General features: G+C 40.6%; 1 protein-coding gene across 1 annotated transcript in view; it reads left to right on the top strand.

Annotated features, from left to right (window-relative positions):
- FUBP3 (far upstream element binding protein 3) overlaps positions 1 to 25,537 on the top strand; it is a 58,282-nt gene that overhangs the window by 25,067 nt on the left and 7,678 nt on the right. The window contains exons 13-15 of the mRNA XM_075834651.1: positions 1,286 to 1,446; positions 1,883 to 1,956; positions 2,377 to 2,453. Of these exons, the coding sequence (XP_075690766.1) occupies positions 1,286 to 1,446; positions 1,883 to 1,956; positions 2,377 to 2,453 (312 nt within the window). The remainder of the gene's footprint in view (positions 1 to 1,285; positions 1,447 to 1,882; positions 1,957 to 2,376; positions 2,454 to 25,537) is intronic.

The raw sequence follows: 25,537 nt of genomic DNA on the forward strand, positions 1-25,537 counted from the left end.
CTAATAGGGCTGTGCTGGGTCTGTCACTAACGGCACCCGGCGATCATGTGACCAGTCACATGATCACCGGGAGGAATAGAGACAGCGGCGCAGCCCCGGCCTCTATTCCTATACACAGCGCGCATTCAGCGCTGTGTACAAGTGATCAGAGAAGACCGAAGCAGCGACAGCCGCTTCTATCCTCTCCTCAGGGTCCCCGGCAGTCACTGACAGCCGCAGACCCGACATTCAGCTGCCTGATCGAGCGGGCAGCAAGTTAAAGCCCGAGCCGTAAAAAGTCTATGGCTCGGGCTTTAAGGACCCGTCCCTGACCGCTGGCCGTAAAAACACAGCCAGCGGTCGGGAACCAGTTAAATATGTTCTTGCTGTCAGTGAATAGGAACGCTCTTGTTTACATCCAAAGGTGGAAAACCTGTACAGACCCAATCTCACAGTTGAGGGTTTGCTACAATGTATCCAGTCTAGACCGTCCTCTAAGGTATAAACACAGCAGCATTTCAAATCTCTCTCTTGTCCTGATAGTTTGTTACAATGTATCAGCGCAGGTAAGATGTATCAGTTCAAGTACTGATTGTATAGCTGAGAGGCCGGTGTTTTCGGAGGTCAGGGGTGAGAAAGTGTCCTGTGTATACGACTAATTGGCGCTGTGACTATTTCGCGGACTTGTCCTCTTTGCAGTGTGGTGGAGCCCATACCCTGAGTCTGTTTAACCCTTGGCCGGCCCTCGTTCTGCAGGCTGCTCGTCGTCCCCTCCCTTGTGCACCGGCCACGCTGCGTTTGGTCTCCTTTTGTGCCGGCGTGTTGTGTGTGGGACGGTCATGAATACAAGACCCGGGTGTGCTGGACGGGGCCGCGCCAGTAATGAATAGCTAAGTAATGAGGGTTCACCTGCGGTGCGCCCCCTGCTGTTCCTCACTGCTGAGTGTCGGCTCTTTCTTCTGGGGGTTGATACAGAGGATACGCTTTAATCAATTATCCGTACCCTGTTGACATGTTTGCAGACGCCGCTCCCATATGCTCCGTCCTCGCAATCTGTTGTGTACACGAGGGCGCCACGTCCCGGGCGGCGGCGCAGAACAATACGTTTCTATTAGACTTAGTCGATGACCAGTAATCTGCGGATAATTAGATAATGTTTACAGAGCAGCCTGGGGGCGTCTTCTGTTGGGGAGGGGGTCACGGGTTTTTTCTTGAATGTTTCTCCGTGCCGGTCTTTGCATTTATTAGTCGTCGTTTCCCTTGTTTTGCAAATCTGTCACTTAATGATTGTTTATTTTTCTCACAGGGGGTGAAAATATCAAAAGCATAAACCAGCAATCCGGAGCCCACGTGGAGCTTCAGAGAAATCCGCCTCCCAACACGGACCCCGGGGTCCGGATATTCACCATCCGGGGGCTCCCGCAGCAGATCGAGCTGGCCCGGCATCTCATTGATGAGAAAGTTGGGGTGAGTCTGTGAGCAGAACGCCGGGGGGGTCACACAGTATATGGCTGAGCCGCAGTCAGGGAGGCGTCTGCTATTGTATCCCCGACACCTGAAGTCCTAACAGCCGCCGTGCGTGCGTGCGGGCGAGGGGTCTTTCTGAAATCTCCCACTACCAGTATATACAATACAACCCCTTGCTTAGTTTCTGAACGCTGCTTGACGACCTATGGCCGCCATTACGTTTTCTGCAGAGGCTTTCCTGAACGTCAGACTTCTAGAAAAACGGAGTATGGAGGCCGCAATGTCGGCCATATTGACCACTTCCGGCTTTTCCACAAAACCTGCAGTTTTCCATGTATTCTGCCCCTCACTTCTATGTGGGGGAGGGGGGTATTGCAGGTCCTGGCTGTCGTTTGACATCGCTGCCTCTTACACGTTCCACCCTTTCTTCCTCCAGGGAACCGCCATCGGAGCTCCGAGCAGCTTTGGGCAGAGTCCCTTCAACCAGGCACACGCGACATCTCATCAAAAGTAAGTGATTTGCTGCTCTTTATTCGGTGGCCGGAGCCCCTCTTCATATCGTTACTCGCTACTCTCTATGATGAAGTTCAATTCCCCAATGTACGTGGCTCCATGTGCAGAATACAGGCTGCCGTGTCCGTGTGTAATGAGTATAATCGGCATCTAGATGGGTAGGTTGGATTACTTCGGTGTGAAAATTTCCTCCTAGATGAGGGAGCTGCATACATATCCGTTCCCTATTATACTGACGGCCACTATCGGCTCTGCCGTCTTCCAGCCTGGACTACGTTCATCCTGGCAGCGCAGATGGCGAATACGTGTATCAGGGAATCGCTCTTTATCGCCTCGTGTGGACAGTTGCCGCCGCTGCAGCTGGTAAGACTTGGGTGCCATTTTTAATAATTCTTGTCTTCTCTCTTTTCTTTGCAGTGGTCCTCAGGCGTTCGTAACACAGGGTTGGGGTAGCACTTACCAAGCGTGGCAGCAGCCGACCCAGCAGCTTCCAGGTGGGTTTCCCTCTCCTATGAAATAAACCATCCCCGTGTTTATTGCTCATGTTCTGTAACCGGTATGACCACGTTCTCTGTAGCGATAGGTGAGCCGCTAATGACTCCTCCACCAGCCACCACGTGCTGGTACTTGTAGTTCCACGCCTGTATCGGAGCTCCACGTTACCGGAGCCTGTACAATGTGCTCGTCCATCGTTGCGGACCCTTTTTCTTGTAGGATTTGTGCGCTGTAATGGCTATAAGAATATCTCAGGCTGATACATTAATGGTCACACATCCCTTCACTTGTCTATTATAGTGTTCTCTCTATTCATAGTTTCCAAGGTGAAATGATCATGTATGGCAGCAACGAGCCCCCTGCCCCCTCTCTTTACACCCACGCAATGGCTCCAGTGGAGCCGAGCCACGTTAGGTGTTGCGTTTCTGGCGGTTCACATCCGCATTGTGTTCCCTGTTCCCCTGCCGTGTCTGAGGAAAGCTCCGCTAGGATCGTCGTGCGGAGAAGTGCGCCCATCATCCCCTCCCCCCTTCATTGTAAGGTATTAAAACTAGCTTAGACTTAGACGGGACCCACGGTTTCCCTAATTAAAGTGGGACCTTATACCCGCTTGCTGATTGGTTGCTTTTACATGGGCAGAGTTACCACGTCATATTCTGCTGCCGAGGGAAATGCGGAGGATCCCGGCTGAGGGACTCGCTTATCTGAATAGGTTTATATTTAAAGGGGATGTCCCAAGATTAAATGTTCTCCCCTGACCACAGGATACGTGATCATGTTCTGATCGGCGGGGGCCCGACTGATCACGAGATCCTCCGAATGGGTGGATCGGCAGGTGCTCCATTCGTTCTCTGTGGCATTGCCGGAAATAGGTGAGCGCTGCCCTCTGCTATACCCGGCAGCTCCATAGACGGTAAATGGAGCGGCAGGGCGCATTCTCGAACTGCTGCTCCATTCAGAGGAACGGGACCACCAGCAATCAGCATCTTATCTACTATCTTGTGTTTAGGGGATAACATTTAATGTACGGACGACCCCTTTAAAGAGGATCTGTCACTAGTTTATTAATGCTCCATCTCCGAGTCATACAATTCTCCTCTTCCCAGTCCATCAACACAGCGTGATCATATAGTATACTTCCTCCATTCCCGACTGTGTTTTCAACTAGTGATACCTCTGGTTGTTTCACAGCTAGAACTGGTGCCATATGAAAGATTAGAATCTTATCTCTCATAGGCCACCAGAACCGCTGTTCTAGGTGGTCCACAGCCGCAGATATGGCTGTTTTAAGTGATCCCCATTCCCTCCAGCCTCAGTCTCTCACACTGTGTGAAGCAGCTTCATGCTGATTGGACAGCGTCAGAGGCTGTGAGGAGGCTCCACCTCAGGAGAATCGCCATTGGTGACGCCCACTTCTATAGCCTCATTTGCATATTTAGAAAAAAGCTCTTCACTTTTAAAATAATAAAAGTTATGGGACACAATTTTTACCAGTATTATCAGTGTGACAGCGCCCATTAGATTAGCCAGGAGGTTGGGCCGTACTTAACTAGTGACCGATCCCCTTTAAGGGGTTTTATGCTTTAGAAAAAAACATGATCTATTGCCCTACTAGGGAGCCTCTTCTATTAGCCAGATTGGAGAGTAGGGACTATAAAGAGTCCCTCGGGCTGGAGTACCCGGCATGGACAGCGTAATGCTCCATTTCTCCTGTGGTGGCGCTGCAGGGATACAGAACACTTTCTGCTGGGTCCCATTACAGATGATCACTGGGGGTCAGGCAGCAGGACGCTGATCGGTTTTTCATCCAACAAAAAGGAAGGGTCCAAAATGTTGAAGATGGCAATTTTTTTTTACCGTGAATTTCCCCTTAAAATGCTCTTACCTCATCAGTCCTTCCGCGCATACTCGGGCAGCCATTTTCCTAGAAACGGCAGGACCATTGAGGCATGAAGCAGGACTAATGTTCAGTAGACCGATAGGCGAGGTAGCGCTCAAACCTACAACCTGGCAGTTTCCTCCGCCCGCGAGCCTCAGAACACTTAAACATTGTGCGAGCGGAGGATGAGATATTGATCCGGCCCGCGGCGCCCCGCAGAGGGGGATATAGGAAGCACGCTGGGAGATGTGCTCGATTTCACTGGTGTAATCCTCTCCCACCACGTTATTGGAAAACGAGTCCTATTGCCGCTCCTTTTGTTCCACTGATCGTGTTGTATGCGAGCGGAGCGCAGAGCGTCTGTAACCATTCATCTCCCAACTGGTGAACAAATTGAGCGAGCAAGACCCCCCTCCCCCTCCCCCTCCCCCTCCTGTCCTAATCAGTGATCTAAACATTCAGAGTTTTATTGCTCCTCACAATCCCCTTCAGCGCACACATAAAGCATCCAATGAGGTTAAACATGCCGGCCCGCAGTCCATTAATTGGCGTGTCCCTCGCTGACTTCCCAAAGAAAGGCCATTGATTGAGGCCCCTATTGTGGGAACTGGCAGGTGGGCACTTTGTGACCCCCGAGTCATTGATAAAGGGACATTGGCCTGACTTGTGGCAGTGGTCAACTCCTCGCCTGGGCCCCTCGCCTGGACCCCTCGCCTGGACCCCTCGCCTGGACCCCTCGCCTGGACCCCTCGCCTGGACCCCTCGCCTGGACCCCTCGCCTGGGCCCCGGGCCCCGGGCCCCTCGCCCGCACAATTACTCCTGTAAACAGTTTATTTCTATCTATTTTCTATCATTTGCCATTTTTGAATTCCGCCCTTTAACCCCTTAAGGACGCAGCAGTTTTTTCCCTTGTTTGTTATCTCCGCGTTCTCTGCAGCTCTATAAGGACTTGTGTTTTGCGGGTCACGGTCTTTTAGTGGCGCCCTCTACCTGTCATGTGTTCTATAACTTTTATTAAGGGGAGGTCCAGGGAAAAATATTTCCGCCATTGTTTTGAGTTCTTTTTTTTGGAGTTGACCTCGCGGTATAAATGAGGTGATCGCTTGATTCTGCGGGTCGCTGGGATTACAGACATAGGTTTGTATTTTTACTTTGTCCCAATACCTTTTTTTATATCTCTTTTTTTTTTTTCATTATTTTTTTCTTTCGTCGTTCCGTTTAAAGTCCCCCAACGTTTTGTTTTTCCCGTGATGGAGCTCTGGGGGGCTTGTTTTTTTTCAGGACTAGTCCCTTTTCGTTGGTACTATTTTGACGTAGTTATTCTTTTATATTTTGGTAGTCCAAATGAGAAAAAAAAAATCACTTGTCAGTTTTTTAAAAATTTTTACATTTATTTTATAAAGCCGTCACGGTGTGGGATGAAAACTCATCATATGGGACGGGTCGTTCAGCGTTTGTATCGTTTCTTTGGGGTTTTTTACGCTTTTTCTTTTTTTTAGTTTTACTTTGGGACGAACACGTCTCACCACCTGATCGCTCATATAACAAATTGCAATGTATTATATGTATCCGTGTAAAACCACAGGCAGCCGATTAGGCCCCTTCTCCGGACCTGGGGGCCGTTGTTACACTCGGCTGCCATAGCCACTTATCGGCATCCCACGATCGCGTCCGCGTGGTGCCGATGGGGTGACAGCGCGACCCCCCCTGTGTCTAACCGCTTAGATGCTGCAATGAGCCTGAACCACGGCATCTAAAGGGTTCAATGGCCGACTAGAACCGCCGACACCGGCAAGTGATGGCGCCAGCTCAGCGCTGTAATGGTGGCCACAGGGTGGGAAGTGGTTGTGACCCGACTGACCGGGGAGCCAGAACGCTGACCGGGGAGCCAGAACGCTGACCGGGGAGCCAGAACGCTGACCGGGGAGCCAGAACGCTGACCGGGGAGCCAGAACGCTGACCGGGGAGCCAGAACGCTGACCGGGGAGCCAGAACGCTGACCGGGGAGCCAGAACGCTGACCGGGGAGCCAGAACACTGACCGGGGAGCCAGAACACTGACCGGGGAGCCAGAACACTGACCGGGGAGCCAGAACGCAGACGGCTGCCCCCTTAATGCAATTGCTCTTCATGAGATTTTCCCAGTTAAATAAATGTCTCCCGACTCCGAAATCACCGGAAAGTGAAGAATAAAACGAGAAAAGCGGAATCTGCAGTCCTATGTAAGGGTCAATCCCTATATACTTGCCAGGATCGGAGCAACTGTCACCAGAGTGAAATTGTATTGTGGGGGGTTCTCGGTATACAGTGGTCGGTGTGTCAGGAGTGTAGTCCATCTGGTCCGGTCACACAGAAGATTTACTGCACCACAAATTACTGCTGAAGTCCCTGTGGGCTGTGATAGCAAGAAGTCAGAACACGCAGAGCATCGCAGCTCGCTGTATATGGGGCCGTGTAGCCTGAGACCGGTCAGAGCACCCACGCCGACCCCTGTCCACCGCCGATAGCGTCTACAATGGGCACATGACCATCAGAAATGGAGCAATGGAAGAAGGCGCCGGGTCTGATGAATCACGTCTCACATCATGTGGGCGGCCGGCTGCGTGACTTACCTGGGGAAGAGATGGCACCAGGATGCATTATGGGAAAAAGACCAGCCGGCGGGGGCAGGGTGATGGACATTGTTCTGCTGGGAAATCTTGCGTCCTGACATTCATGTGGACGTGACACGTACCCCGACCTAAACTTCACTGCAGACCCCCCTACATGGCAGCGTATTCACTAATGGCAGTGCCCTCTGTCGGCAGGATGATGCCCCCGCCACCCTGCAGGAGAATGCCCCCCGCCACCCTGCAGGAGAATGCCCCCCGCCACCCTGCAGGAGAATGCCCCCCGCCACCCTGCAGGAGAATGCCACCCTGCAGGAGAATGCCACCCTGCAGGAGAATGCCCCCCGCCACCCTGCAGGAGAATGCCACCCTGCAGGAGAATGCCCCCCGCCAGCCTGCAGGAGAATGCCCCCCGTCACCCTGCAGGAGAATGCCCCCCGCCACCCTGCAGGAGAATGCCCCCCGCCACCCTGCAGGAGAATGCCCCCCGCCACCCTGCAGGAGAATGCCCCCCGCCACCCTACAGGAGAATGCCCCCCGTCACCCTGCAGGAGAATGCCCCCCGCCACCCTGCAGGAGAATGCCCCCGCCACCCTGCAGGAGAATGCCCCCCGCCACCCTGCAGGAGAATGCCCCCCGCCACCCTGCAGGAGAATGCCCCCCGCCACCCTGCAGGAGAATGCCCCCCGCCACCCTGCAGGAGAATGCCCCCCGCCACCCTGCAGGAGAATGCCCCCCCGCCACCCTGCAGGAGAATGCCCCCCGCCACCCTGCAGGAGAATAACCCCCGCCACCCTGCAGGAGAATGCCCCCCGCCACCCTGCAGGATAATGCCACCCTGCAGGAGAATGCCCCCCCCGCCACGCTGCAGGAGAATGCCCCCCGCCACCCTGCAGGATAATGCCACCCTGCAGGATAATGCCCCCCCCCGCCACGCTGCAGGATAATGCCCCCCGCCACCCTGCAGGAGAATGCCCCCCCGCCACGCTGCAGGAGAATGCCCCCCGCCACCCTGCAGGAGAATGCCCCCCCGCCACGCTGCAGGATAATGCCCCCCCGCCACGCTGCAGGATAATGCCCCCCCGCCACGCTGCAGGATAATGCCCCCCCCGCCACGCTGCAGGATAATGCCCCCCCGCCACGCTGCAGGATAATGCCCCCCCCGCCACGCTGCAGGATAATGCCCCCCCCGCCACGCTGCAGGATAATGCCCCCCCCCGCCACGCTGCAGGATAATGCCCCCCCCGCCACGCTGCAGACATTGTCCAGGAATGATGAGGAACGTGACAAAGACGTCGAGATGTCTCCAAATTCCCCAGATCTCAATCCGATCAATCATCTGTGGGATGTGCCGGAGAAACGTCCGATCCCTGGCGGCCGCACCTCACACATTACAGGATCCGCTGCCGACGTCTCGGGCCGGGGACCACCGGAACCTCCAGACGTCTTGTGGAGTCCATGACGACGGGTCACAGCTCTGCGGGCGGATAGTAACCCCCCAGCTTTACAGTCATGGAGCGCTGGACGCCATTTTTAAAGTTCTATCACACGCTGGAAATCGTTTCCTGTAAGATGATCACTGACGTGTTGTATCGGGCTCCATGGTGACATCACCGCCAATCACGCGCGGCCTCCATGATTGCCTCTGGTTTTAGCGTTAGTCGTGGTCAGATTTGTGGCAAAACGTTTTCCTTCACAGGGAGACGTTGAGGTCGGCGCGAGTCTCAATAAAGTCGATGATTTTAGCGCAGTGGCGGCTAAATGTCTCCGTAGCCCGAGCCTTCACAATACTAGTGACACCGGCCCCTGCTGTGTATCTCCTGATCCCACCAATCACGGCCGCTATCCTCATCGGTATCGCGCTCACGTGTCCGTTTTCTATCTCGGAGGAGGAGCCGCAGGCGGTTCTGTCGTCGCTGATGGATTATAATCCGTCCATACAGGAACTTTTGTCGTAACTTTTCTTCTGCAGCTTTAATGACCCTTTTAGTCGCGTTTACAAAGCGAGAAGTGACGGTTGCGCTGTCATGTGGAGGCGACAGGCATTTCCTGGGCTGCTGTTCACACTGCGTTTTCCGTGTACGTTTGGTGTATGCGCTGAGAAAGCTCCCGGCACATGGGCCAAATTCCTATAGGGACCTTATAGTATACGCTGGTCTGGAATGTGTCCGCACACTTTTTTTTTTTTTTTTATCGTGTAGAATAGCGCAGTAGACGGTGGGATCCAACACGGCGGTATTAAGTAAAGAAATAACGTATATTGCGCTGTCGTTCTTTTGTTTTTTTACAGTGGGCCCTATGGGCGATGTTTATCTATGACGGAAGGCTCAAACACCATGTGAACTGACCCTTAGGCCTCATGCACACAACCGTAGCCACGTTCACGGCCGTGATTTTCGGGTCGGCCGGCCGCGGAGTGACACCCGCGAGCCGCCCGCAAATCACTGGCTGTGCACATGGCCGTGTCCATTATTTTCTATGAGCCTGGCCGTAATAAGACGTGTCGGTTCTTTCTGCGGTCCGGGCTCCTGGGCCATTCACAGACGGTGGAAACCACATTCGTGTGCATGGCCCATAGGAATGAATGGGGCCGCAATTCTCCCGTGGATTTTCAGGGGAATTGCGGCCGCAAAAGCGCGTTCGTGTGCACAGGGCCTTACAGTGCGTCAGGTAGTGGAGGGTCACATGTCATATAATAAGGTGCGAACCATTAGAAAGTCCAGGGCGCAAAGGTTTATCAAAGAAAAAGAATCGCAGTTGATAACGGGGGCAGCATTGCTTTGTCTGGATGTTTGGAAATTAACCCCTTAAGGACACGGCCAATATTAACCTTAAAGAGGCTCTGTCACCAGATTTTGCAACCCCTATCTCGTATTGCCTGTGATCGGCGCTGCAATGTAGATTACAGTAACGTTTTTATTTTTAAAAAACGAGCATTTTTGGCCAAGTTATGCAAATGAGGCTTGCAAAAGTCCAAGTGGGCGTGTTTAAAAGTAAAAGTCCAAGTGGGCGTGTATTATGTGCGTACATCGGGGCGTGTATTATGTGCGTACATCGGGGCGTGTATTATGTGCGTACATCGGGGCGTGTATTATGTGCGTACATCGGGGCGTGTTTACTACTTTTACTAGCTGGGCGCTCTGATGAGAAGTATCATCCACTTCTCTTCAGAACGCCCAGCTTCTGCCAGATCACGCTGTGATGTCACTCACAGGTCCTGCATCGTGTCAGACGAGCGAGGACACATCGGCACCAGAGGCTACAGATGATTCTGCAGCAGCATCAGCGTTTGCAGGTAAGTAGCTACATCGATTTACCTGCTAACGCCGATGCTGCTGCAGAATCATCTGTAGCCTCTGGTGCCGACACGATGCAGGACCTGTGAGTGACGTCACAGCGTGATCTGCCAGAAGCTGGGCGTTGTGAAGAGAAGTGGATGATACTTCTATACACAACGCCCAGCTAGTAAAAGTAGTAAACACGCCCCGATGTACGCACATAATACACGCCCAGTTGTACTTTTACTTTTAAACACGCCCAGTTGGACTTTTGCAAGCCTCATTTGCATAAATACAAAAATGGTCATAACTTGGCCAAAAATGCTCGTTTTTTAATAATAAAAACATTACTGTAATCTACATTGCAGCGCCAATCACAGGCAATAGCAGATAGGGGCTGCAGAATCTGGTGACAGAGCCTCTTTAAGGACAGAACAATATTTTTATATTTCCCTCTTTGCATCCCAGCGCTCAGAACTTTTTTTTATTTTTTGTACGACGTAGTTTTATGAGACTTTGTTTTTGTGGGACAGCTTGTACTTTATGTAGGTGCCATTTTTTTGTACAGATGCGTTATCGTTTCATTTATAGACATTTTTATTTTGGCAAAAATGCAGTTGTAATTTTTATTTTTTATTTTTTTACACCGATGATCATAAATAAACCACTTATTGTACAGGTTGTTACAGTCGTGGCGATCCAAATATGTCTATTTCATATTTTTGGACATTGTGATATTACTATATACTGATCACTATATCTCCTCCTGTATGTGTGATATTACTATATACTGATCACTATATATCCTCCTGTATGTGTGATATTACTATATACTGATCACTATATATCCTCCTGTATGTGTGATATTACTATATACTGATCACTATATCCTCCTGTATGTGTGATATTACTATATACTGATCACTTTATCTCCTCCTGTATGTGTGATATTACTATATACTGATCACTATATCTCCTCCTGTATGTGTGATATTACTATATACTGATCACTATATCCTCCTGTATGTGTGATATTACTATATACTGATCACTATATCTCCTCCTGTATGTGTGATATTACTATATACTGATCACTATATCTCCTCCTGTATGTGTGATATTACTATATACTGATCACTATATCTCCTCCTGTATGTGTGATATTACTATATACTGATCACTATATCTCCTCCTGTATGTGTGATATTACTATATACTGATCACTATATCTCCTCCTGTATGTGTGATATTACTATATACTGATCACTATATATCCTCCTGTATGTGTGATATTACTATATACTGATCACTATATCCTCCTGTATGTGTGATATTACTATATACTGATCACTATATATCCTCCTGTATGTGTGATCTTACTATATACTGATCACTATATCCTCCTGTATGTGTGATATTACTATATACTGATCACTATATCCTCCTGTATGTGTGATATTACTATATACTGATCACTATATATCCTCCTGTATGTGTGATATTACTATATACTGATCACTATATCCTCCTGTATGTGTGATATTACTATATACTGATCACTATATCCTCCTGTATGTGTGATATTACTATATACTGATCACTATATATCCTCCTGTATGTGTGATATTACTATATACTGATCACTATATCTCCTCCTGTATGTGTGATATTACTATATACTGATCACTATATCCTCCTGTATGTGTGATATTACTATATACTGATCACTATATATCCTCCTGTATGTGTGATATTACTATATACTGATCACTATATCCTCCTGTATGTGTGATATTACTATATACTGATCACTATATCCTCCTGTATGTGTGATATTACTATATACTGATCACTATATATCCTCCTGTATGTGTGATATTACTATATACTGATCACTTTATCTCCTCCTGTATGTGTGATATTACTATATACTGATCACTATATCTCCTCCTGTATGTGTGATATTACTATATACTGATCACTATATCCTCCTGTATGTGTGATATTACTATATACTGATCACTATATCTCCTCCTGTATGTGTGATATTACTATATACTGATCACTATATCTCCTCCTGTATGTGTGATATTACTATATACTGATCACTATATCTCCTCCTGTATGTGTGATATTACTATATACTGATCACTATATCTCCTCCTGTATGTGTGATATAACTATATACTGATCACTATATATCCTCCTGTATGTGTGATATTACTATATACTGATCACTATATCCTCCTGTATGTGTGATATTACTATATACTGATCACTATATATCCTCCTGTATGTGTGATCTTACTATATACTGATCACTATATCCTCCTGTATGTGTGATATTACTATATACTGATCACTATATCCTCCTGTATGTGTGATATTACTATATACTGATCACTATATATCCTCCTGTATGTGTGATATTACTATATACTGATCACTATATCCTCCTGTATGTGTGATATTACTATATACTGATCACTATATCCTCCTGTATGTGTGATATTACTATATACTGATCACTATATATCCTCCTGTATGTGTGATATTACTATATACTGATCACTATATATCTCCTCCTGTATGTGTGATATTACTATATACTGATCACTATATCCTCCTGTATGTGTGATATTACTATATACCGATCACTATATCTCCTCCTGTATGTGTGATATAACTATATACTGATCACTATATCTCCTCCTGTATGTGTGATATTACTATATACTGATCACTATATATCCTCCTGTATGTGTGATATTACTATATACTGATCACTATCTCCTCCTGTATGTGTGATATTACTATATACTGATCACTATATCTCCTCCTGTATGTGTGATATTACTATATACTGATCACTATATCTCCTCCTGTATGTGTGATATTACTATATACTGATCACTATATCCTCCTGTATGTGTGATATTACTATATACTGATCACTATATCCTCCTGTATGTGTGATATTACTATATACTGATCACTATATCCTCCTGTATGTGTGATATTACTATATACTGATCACTATATCCTCCTGTATGTGTGATATTACTATATACTGATCACTATATCCTCCTGTATGTGTGATATTACTATATACTGATCACTATATCTCCTCCTGTATGTGTGATATTACTATATACTGATCACTATATCCTCCTGTATGTGTGATATTACTATATACTGATCACTATATCCTCCTGTATGTGTGATATTACTATATACTGATCACTATATATCTCCTCCTGTATGTGTGATATTACTATATACTGATCACTATATATCTCCTCCTGTATGTGTGATATTACTATATACTGATCACTATATCTCCTCCTGTATGTGTGATATTACTATATACTGATCACTATATCTCCTCCTGTATGTGTGATATTACTATATACTGATCACTATATATCTCCTCCTGTATGTGTGATATTACTATATACTGATCACTATATCCTCCTGTATGTGTGATATTACTATATACTGATCACTATATATCTCCTCCTGTATGTGTGATATTACTATATACTGATCACTATATCTCCTCCTGTATGTGTGATATTACTATATACTGATCACTATATATCCTCCTGTATGTGTGATATTACTATATACTGATCACTATATCCTCCTGTATGTGTGATATTACTATATACTGATCACTATATCCTCCTGTATGTGTGATATTACTATATACTGATCACTATATCTCCTCCTGTATGTGTGATATTACTATATACTGATCACTATATCCTCCTGTATGTGTGATATTACTATATACTGATCACTATATCTCCTCCTGTATGTGTGATATAACTATATACTGATCACTATATATCCTCCTGTATGTGTGATATTACTATATACTGATCACTATATCCTCCTGTATGTGTGATATTACTATATACTGATCACTATATATCCTCCTGTATGTGTGATATTACTATATACTGATCACTATATCTCCTCCTGTATGTGTGATATTACTATATACTGATCACTATATCTCCTCCTGTATGTGTGATATTACTATATACCGATCACTATATATCCTCCTGTATGTGTGATATTACTATATACTGATCACTATATCTCCTCCTGTATGTGTGATATAACTATATACTGATCACTATATATCCTCCTGTATGTGTGATATTACTATATACTGATCACTATATCCTCCTGTATGTGTGATATTACTATATACTGATCACTATATATCCTCCTGTATGTGTGATATTACTATATACTGATCACTATATATCCTCCTGTATGTGTGATCTTACTATATACTGATCACTATATCCTCCTGTATGTGTGATATTACTATATACTGATCACTATATATCTCCTCCTGTATGTGTGATATTACTATATACTGATCACTATATCCTCCTGTATGTGTGATATTACTATATACCGATCACTATATCTCCTCCTGTATGTGTGATATAACTATATACTGATCACTATATATCCTCCTGTATGTGTGATATTACTATATACTGATCACTATCTCCTCCTGTATGTGTGATATTACTATATACTGATCACTATATCCTCCTGTATGTGTGATATTACTATATACTGATCACTATATCCTCCTGTATGTGTGATATTACTATATACTGATCACTATATCCTCCTGTATGTGTGATATTACTATATACTGATCACTATATATCTCCTCCTGTATGTGTGATATTACTATATACTGATCACTATATATCTCCTCCTGTATGTGTGATATTACTATATACTGATCACTATATCTCCTCCTGTATGTGTGATATTACTATATACTGATCACTATATCTCCTCCTGTATGTGTGATATTACTATATACTGATCACTATATCCTCCTGTATGTGTGATATTACTATATACTGATCACTATATATCCTCCTGTATGTGTGATATTACTATATACTGATCACTATATCCTCCTGTATGTGTGATATTACTATATACTGATCACTATATATCCTCCTGTATGTGTGATATTACTATATACTGATCACTATATCCTCCTGTATGTGTGATATTACTATATACTGATCACTATATATCCTCCTGTATGTGTGATATTACTATATACTGATCACTATATATCCTCCTGTATGTGTGATATTACTATATACTGATCACTATATATCCTCCTGTATGTGTGATATTACTATATACTGATCACTATATCTCCTCCTGTATGTGTGATATTACTATATACTGATCACTATATATCCTCCTGTATGTGTGATATTACTATATACTGATCACTATCTCCTCCTGTATGTGTGATATTACTATATACTGATCACTATATCCTCCTGTATGTGTGATATTACTATATACTGATCACTATATATCCTCCTGTATGTGTGATATTACTATATACTGATCACTATATCCTCCTGTATGTGTGATATTACTATATACTGATCACTATATCCTCCTGTATGTGTGATATTACTATATACTGATCACTATATATCCTCCTGTATGTGTGATATTACTATATACTGATCACTATATCCTCCTGTATGTGTGATATTACTATATACTGATCACTATATCCTCCTGTATGTGTGATATTACTATATACTGATCACTATATATCCTCCTGTATGTGTGATATTACTATATACTGATCACTATCTCCTCCTGTATGTGTGATATTACTATATACTGATCACTATATCTCCTCCTGTATGTGTGATATTACTATATACCGATCACTATATCTCCTCCTGTATGTGTGATATTACTATATACTGATCACTATATCCTCCTGTATGTGTGATATTACTATATACTGATCACTATATCCTCCTGTATGTGTGATATTACTATATACTGATCACTATATCCTCCTGTATGTGTGATATTACTATATACTGATCACTATATCCTCCTGTATGTGTGATATTACTATATACTGATCACTATATATCCTCCTGTATGTGTGATATTACTATATACCGATCACTATATATCCTCCTGTATGTGTGATATTACTATATACTGATCACTATATATCTCCTCCTGTATGTGTGATATTACTATATACTGATCACTATATCCTCCTGTATGTGTGATATTACTATATACTGATCACTATATCCTCCTGTATGTGTGATATTACTATATACTGATCACTATATCCTCCTGTATGTGTGATATTACTATATACTGATCACTATATCTCCTCCTGTATGTGTGATATTACTATATACTGATCACTATATCCTCCTGTATGTGTGATATTACTATATACTGATCACTATATCTCCTCCTGTATGTGTGATATTACTATATACTGATCACTATATCTCCTCCTGTATGTGTGATATTACTATATACTGATCACTATATCCTCCTGTATGTGTGATATTACTATATACTGATCACTATATCTCCTCCTGTATGTGTGATATTACTATATACTGATCACTATATCCTCCTGTATGTGTGATATTACTATATACTGATCACTATATCTCCTCCTGTATGTGTGATATTACTATATACCGATCACTATATCCTCCTGTATGTGTGATATTACTATATACTGATCACTATATCTCCTCCTGTATGTGTGATATTACTATATACTGATCACTATATATCCTCCTGTATGTGTGATATTACTATATACCGATCACTATATATCTCCTCCTGTATGTGTGATATTACTATATACTGATCACTATATCTCCTCCTGTATGTGTGATATTACTATATACTGATCACTATATATCTCCTCCTGTATGTGTGATATTACTATATACTGATCACTATATCCTCCTGTATGTGTGATATTACTATATACTGATCACTATATATCCTCCTGTATGTGTGATATTACTATATACCGATCACTATATATCTCCTCCTGTATGTGTGATATTACTATATACTGATCACTATATCTCCTCCTGTATGTGTGATATTACTATATACTGATCACTATCTCCTCCTGTATGTGTGATATTACTATATACTGATCACTATATCCTCCTGTATGTGTGATATTACTATATACTGATCACTATATCTGCTCCTGTATGTGTGATATTACTATATACTGATCACTATATCTCCTCCTGTATGTGTGATATTACTATATACTGATCACTATATCCTCCTGTATGTGTGATATTACTATATACTGATCACTATATCTCCTCCTGTATGTGTGATATTACTATATACTGATCACTATATCTCCTCCTGTATGTGTGATATTACTATATACTGATCACTATCTCCTCCTGTATGTGTGATATTACTATATACTGATCACTATATCTCCTCCTGTATGTGTGATATTACTATATACTGATCACTATATATCTCCTCCTGTATGTGTGATATTACTATATACTGATCACTATATCTCCTCCTGTATGTGTGATATTACTATATACTGATCACTATATATCCTCCTGTATGTGTGATATTACTATATACTGATCACTATATCCTCCTGTATGTGTGATATTACTATATACTGATCACTATATCCTCCTGTATGTGTGATATTACTATATACTGATCACTATATATCCTCCTGTATGTGTGATATTACTATATACTGATCACTATATCTCCTCCTGTATGTGTGATATTACTATATACTGATCACTATATCCTCCTGTATGTGTGATATTACTATATACTGATCACTATATCTCCTCCTGTATGTGTGATATTACTATATACTGATCACTATATATCCTCCTGTATGTGTGATATTACTATATACTGATCACTATATCCTCCTGTATGTGTGATATTACTATATACTGATCACTATATCCTCCTGTATGTGTGATATTACTATATACTGATCACTTTATCTCCTCCTGTATGTGTGATATTACTATATACTGATCACTATATCTCCTCCTGTATGTGTGATATTACTATATACTGATCACTATATATCTCCTCCTGTATGTGTGATATTACTATATACTGATCACTATATCTCCTCCTGTATGTGTGATATTACTATATACTGATCACTATATCTCCTCCTGTATGTGTGATATTACTATATACTGATCACTATATATCCTCCTGTATGTGTGATATTACTATATACTGATCACTATATCCTCCTGTATGTGTGATATTACTATATACTGATCACTATATCTCCTCCTGTATGTGTGATATTACTATATACTGATCACTATATCCTCCTGTATGTGTGATATTACTATATACTGATCACTATATCTCCTCCTGTATGTGTGATATTACTATATACTGATCACTATATCTCCTCCTGTATGTGTGATATTACTATATACTGATCACTATATATCTCCTCCTGTATGTGTGATATTACTATATACTGATCACTATATCTCCTCCTGTATGTGTGATATTACTATATACTGATCACTATATATCTCCTCCTGTATGTGTGATATTACTATATACTGATCACTATATCTCCTCCTGTATGTGTGATATTACTATATACTGATCACTATATATCCTCCTGTATGTGTGATATTACTATATACTGATCACTATATCCTCCTGTATGTGTGATATTACTATATACTGATCACTATATCCTCCTGTATGTGTGATATTACTATATACTGATCACTATATCTCCTCCTGTATGTGTGATATTACTATATACTGATCACTATATCCTCCTGTATGTGTGATATTACTATATACTGATCACTATATCCTCCTGTATGTGTGATATTACTATATACTGATCACTATATATCATCCTGTATGTGTGATATTACTATATACTGATCACTATATCCTCCTGTATGTGTGATATTACTATATACTGATCACTATATCCTCCTGTATGTGTGATATTACTATATACTGATCACTATATCTCCTCCTGTATGTGTGATATTACTATATACTGATCACTATATCTCCTCCTGTATGTGTGATATTACTATATACTGATCACTATATCCTCCTGTATGTGTGATATTACTATATACTGATCACTATTTCTCCTCCTGTATGTGTGATATTACTATATACTGATCACTATATCCTCCTGTATGTGTGATATTACTATATACTGATCACTATATCCTCCTGTATGTGTGATATTACTATATACTGATCACTATATCTCCTCCTGTATGTGTGATATTACTATATATTGATCACTATCTCCTCCTGTATGTGTGATATTACTATATACTGATCACTATATCCTCCTGTATGTGTGATATTACTATATACTGATCACTATATCTCCTCCTGTATGTTTGATATTACTATATACTGATCACTATATCCTCCTGTATGTGTGATATTACTATATACCGATCACTATCTCCTCCTGTATGTGTGATATTACTATATACCGATCACTATATATCCTCCTGTATGTGTGATATTACTATATACTGATCACTATATATCTCCTCCTGTATGTGTGATATTACTATATACTGATCACTATATCTCCTCCTGTATGTGTGATCTTACTATATACTGATCACTATATCCTCCTGTATGTGTGATATTACTATATACTGATCACTATATATCTCCTCCTGTATGTGTGATATTACTATATACTGATCACTATATATCTCCTCCTGTATGTGTGATCTTACTATATACTGATCACTATATCTCCTCCTGTATGTGTGATCTTACTATATACTGATCACTATATCTCCTCCTGTATGTGTGATATTACTATATACTGATCACTATATCTCCTCCTGTATGTGTGATCTTACTATATACTGATCACTATATCCTCCTGTATGTGTGATATTACTATATACTGATCACTATATATCCTCCTGTATGTGTGATATTACTATATACTGATCACTATATATCCTCCTGTATGTGTGATATTACTATATACTGATCACTATATATCCTCCTGTATGTGTGATATTACTATATACTGATCACTATATATCCTCCTGTATGTGTGATATTACTATATACTGATCACTATCTCCTCCTGTATGTGTGATATTACTATATACTGATCACTATATATCCTCCTGTATGTGTGATATTACTATATACCGATCACTATATCCTCCTGTATGTGTGATATTACTATATACCGATCACTATATCCTCCTGTATGTGTGATATTACTATATACCGATCACTATATATCCTCCTGTATGTGTGATATTACTATATACTGATCACTATATCCTCCTGTATGTGTGATATTACTATATACTGATCACTATATATCCTCCTGTATGTGTGATATTACTATATACTGATCACTATATATCCTCCTGTATGTGTGATATTACTATATACTGATCACTATATATCCTCCTGTATGTGTGATATTACTATATACTGATCACTATATATCCTCCTGTATGTGTGATATTACTATATACTGATCACTATCTCCTCCTGTATGTGTGATATTACTATATACTGATCACTATATATCCTCCTGTATGTGTGATATTACTATATACTGATCACTATATCTCCTCCTGTATGTGTGATATTACTATATACTGATCACTATATATCCTCCTGTATGTGTGATATAACTATATACTGATCACTATATATCCTCCTGTATGTGTGATATTACTATATACTGATCACTATATATCCTCCTGTATGTGTGATCTTACTATATACTGATCACTATCTCCTCCTGTATGTGTGATATTACTATATACCGATCACTATATCTCCTCCTGTATGTGTGATATTACTATATACCGATCACTATATATCCTCCTGTATGTGTGATATTACTATATACTGATCACTATATATCCTCCTGTATGTGTGATATTACTATATACTGATCACTATATCTCCTCCTGTATGTGTGATATTACTATATACTGATCACTATATCCTCCTGTATGTGTGATATTACTATATACTGATCACTATATCTCCTCCTGTATGTGATATATTACTATATACTGATCACTATATCTCCTCCTGTATGTGTGATATTACTATATACTGATCACTATATCTCCTCCTGTATGTGTGATATTACTATATACTGATCACTATATCTCCTCCTGTATGTGTGATATTACTATATACTGATCACTATATCCTCCTGTATGTGTGATATTACTATATACTGATCACTATATATCCTCCTGTATGTGTGATATTACTATATACTGATCACTATATATCCTCCTGTATGTGTGATATTACTATATACTGATCACTATATCTCCTCCTGTATGTGTGATATTACTATATACTGATCACTATATCTCCTCCTGTATGTGTGATATTACTATATACTGATCACTATATCCTCCTGTATGTGTGATCTTACTATATACTGATCACTATATATCCTCCTGTATGTGTGATATTACTATATACTGATCACTATATATCCTCCTGTATGTGTGATATTACTATATACTGATCACTATATCCTCCTGTATGTGTGATATTACTATATACTGATCACTATATATCCTCCTGTATGTGTGATATTACTATATACTGATCACTATATCTCCTCCTGTATGTGTGATATTACTATATACTGATCACTATCTCCTCCTGTATGTGTGATATTACTATATACTGATCACTATATCCTCCTGTATGTGTGATATTACTATATACTGATCACTATATCCTCCTGTATGTGTGATATTACTATATACTGATCACTATATATCCTCCTGTATGTGTGATATTACTATATACTGATCACTATATCTCCTCCTGTATGTGTGATATTACTATATACTGATCACTATATCCTCCTGTATGTGTGATATTACTATATACTGATCACTATATATCCTCCTGTATGTGTGATATTACTATATACTGATCACTATATCTCCTCCTGTATGTGTGATATTACTATATACTGATCACTATATCTCCTCCTGTATGTGTGATATTACTATATACTGATCACTATATATCTCCTCCTGTATGTGTGATATTACTATATACTGATCACTATATCTCCTCCTGTATGTGTGATATTACTATATACTGATCACTATATCCTCCTGTATGTGTGATATTACTATATACTGATCACTATATCCTCCTGTATGTGTGATATTACTATATACTGATCACTATCTCCTCCTGTATGTGTGATATTACTATATACTGATCACTATATATCCTCCTGTATGTGTGATATTACTATATACTGATCACTATATCTCCTCCTGTATGTGTGATATTACTATATACTGATCACTATATCTCCTCCTGTATGTGTGATATTACTATATACTGATCACTATATATCTCCTCCTGTATGTGTGATATTACTATATACTGATCACTATATCCTCCTGTATGTGTGATATTACTATATACTGATCACTATATCTCCTCCTGTATGTGTGATATTACTATATACTGATCACTATATCTCCTCCTGTATGTGTGATATTACTATATACTGATCACTATATATCCTCCTGTATGTGTGATATTACTATATACTGATCACTATATCTCCTCCTGTATGTGTGATATTACTATATACTGATCACTATATCTCCTCCTGTATGTGTGATATTACTATATACTGATCACTATATCTCCTCCTGTATGTGTGATATTACTATATACTGATCACTATATATCCTCCTGTATGTGTGATATTACTATATACTGATCACTATATATCCTCCTGTATGTGTGATATTACTATATACTGATCACTATATCCTCCTGTATGTGTGATATTACTATATACTGATCACTATATCCTCCTGTATGTGTGATATAACTATATACTGATCACTATATATCCTCCTGTATGTGTGATATTACTATATACTGATCACTATATATCTCCTCCTGTATGTGTGATATTACTATATACTGATCACTATATCCTCCTGTATGTGTGATATTACTATATACTGATCACTATATCCTCCTGTATGTGTGATATTACTATATACTGATCACTATATCTCCTCCTGTATGTGTGATATTACTATATACTGATCACTATATATCCTCCTGTATGTGTGATATTACTATATACTGATCACTATATATCCTCCTGTATGTGTGATATTACTATATACTGATCACTATATATCTCCTCCTGTATGTGTGATATTACTATATACTGATCACTATTTCTCCTCCTGTATGTGTGATATTACTATATACTGATCACTATATCCTCCTGTATGTGTGATATTACTATATACTGATCACTATATCTCCTCCTGTATGTGTGATATTACTATATACTGATCACTATATATCCTCCTGTATGTGTGATATTACTATATACTGATCACTATATATCCTCCTGTATGTGTGATATTACTATATACTGATCACTATATCCTCCTGTATGTGTGATATTACTATATACTGATCACTATATCCTCCTGTATGTGTGATATTACTATATACCGATCACTATATATCCTCCTGTATGTGTGATATTACTATATACTGATCACTATATCCTCCTGTATGTGTGATATTACTATATACTGATCACTATATCCTCCTGTATGTGTGATATTACTATATACTGATCACTATATATCCTCCTGTATGTGTGATATTACTATATACTGATCACTATATATCCTCCTGTATGTGTGATATTACTATATACTGATCACTATATCTCCTCCTGTATGTGTGATATTACTATATACTGATCACTATATCCTCCTGTATGTGTGATATTACTATATACTGATCACTTTATCTCCTCCTGTATGTGTGATATTACTATATACTGATCACTATATCTCCTCCTGTATGTGTGATATTACTATATACTGATCACTATATCTCCTCCTGTATGTGTGATATTACTATATACTGATCACTATATATCTCCTCCTGTATGTGTGATATTACTATATACTGATCACTATATCTCCTCCTGTATGTGTGATATTACTATATACTGATCACTATCTCCTCCTGTATGTGTGATATTACTATATACTGATCACTATATATCCTCCTGTATGTGTGATATTACTATATACTGATCACTATATATCCTCCTGTATGTGTGATATTACTATATACTGATCACTATATCTCCTCCTGTATGTGTGATATTACTATATACTGATCACTATATCTCCTCCTGTATGTGTGATATTACTATATACTGATCACTATATCTCCTCCTGTATGTGTGATATTACTATATACTGATCACTATATCCTCCTGTATGTGTGATATTACTATATACTGATCACTATATCCTCCTGTATGTGTGATATTACTATATACTGATCACTATATCCTCCTGTATGTGTGATATTACTATATACTGATCACTATATATCCTCCTGTATGTGTGATATTACTATATACTGATCACTATATCTCCTCCTGTATGTGTGATATTACTATATACTGATCACTATATCTCCTCCTGTATGTGTGATATTACTATATACTGATCACTATATCTCCTCCTGTATGTGTGATATTACTATATACTGATCACTATATATCTCCTCCTGTATGTGTGATATTACTATATACTGATCACTATATCTCCTCCTGTATGTGTGATATTACTATATACTGATCACTATATATCCTCCTGTATGTGTGATATTACTATATACTGATCACTATATCCTCCTGTATGTGTGATATTACTATATACTGATCACTATATCCTCCTGTATGTGTGATATTACTATATACCGATCACTATATATCCTCCTGTATGTGTGATATTACTATATACCGATCACTATATATCCTCCTGTATGTGTGATATTACTATATACTGATCACTATATCCTCCTGTATGTGTGATATTACTATATACTGATCACTATATCCTCCTGTATGTGTGATATTACTATATACTGATCACTATATATCCTCCTGTATGTGTGATATTACTATATACTGATTACTATATCCTCCTGTATGTGTGATATTACTATATACTGATCACTATATATCCTCCTGTATGTGTGATATTACTATATACTGATCACTATATCCTCCTGTATGTGTGATATTACTATATACTGATCACTATATATCCTCCTGTATGTGTGATATTACTATATACTGATCACTATATCTCCTCCTGTATGTGTGATATTACTATATACTGATCACTATATCCTCCTGTATGTGTGATATTACTATATACTGATCACTATATCCTCCTGTATGTGTGATATTACTATATACTGATCACTATATATCCTCCTGTATGTGTGATATTACTATATACTGATCACTATATCTCCTCCTGTATGTGTGATATTACTATATACTGATTACTATATCTCCTCCT

Source organism: Rhinoderma darwinii, chromosome 8 (genome assembly GCF_050947455.1).
Source record: "Rhinoderma darwinii isolate aRhiDar2 chromosome 8, aRhiDar2.hap1, whole genome shotgun sequence".
Classification (NCBI taxonomy): Eukaryota; Metazoa; Chordata; class Amphibia; order Anura; family Rhinodermatidae; genus Rhinoderma; species Rhinoderma darwinii.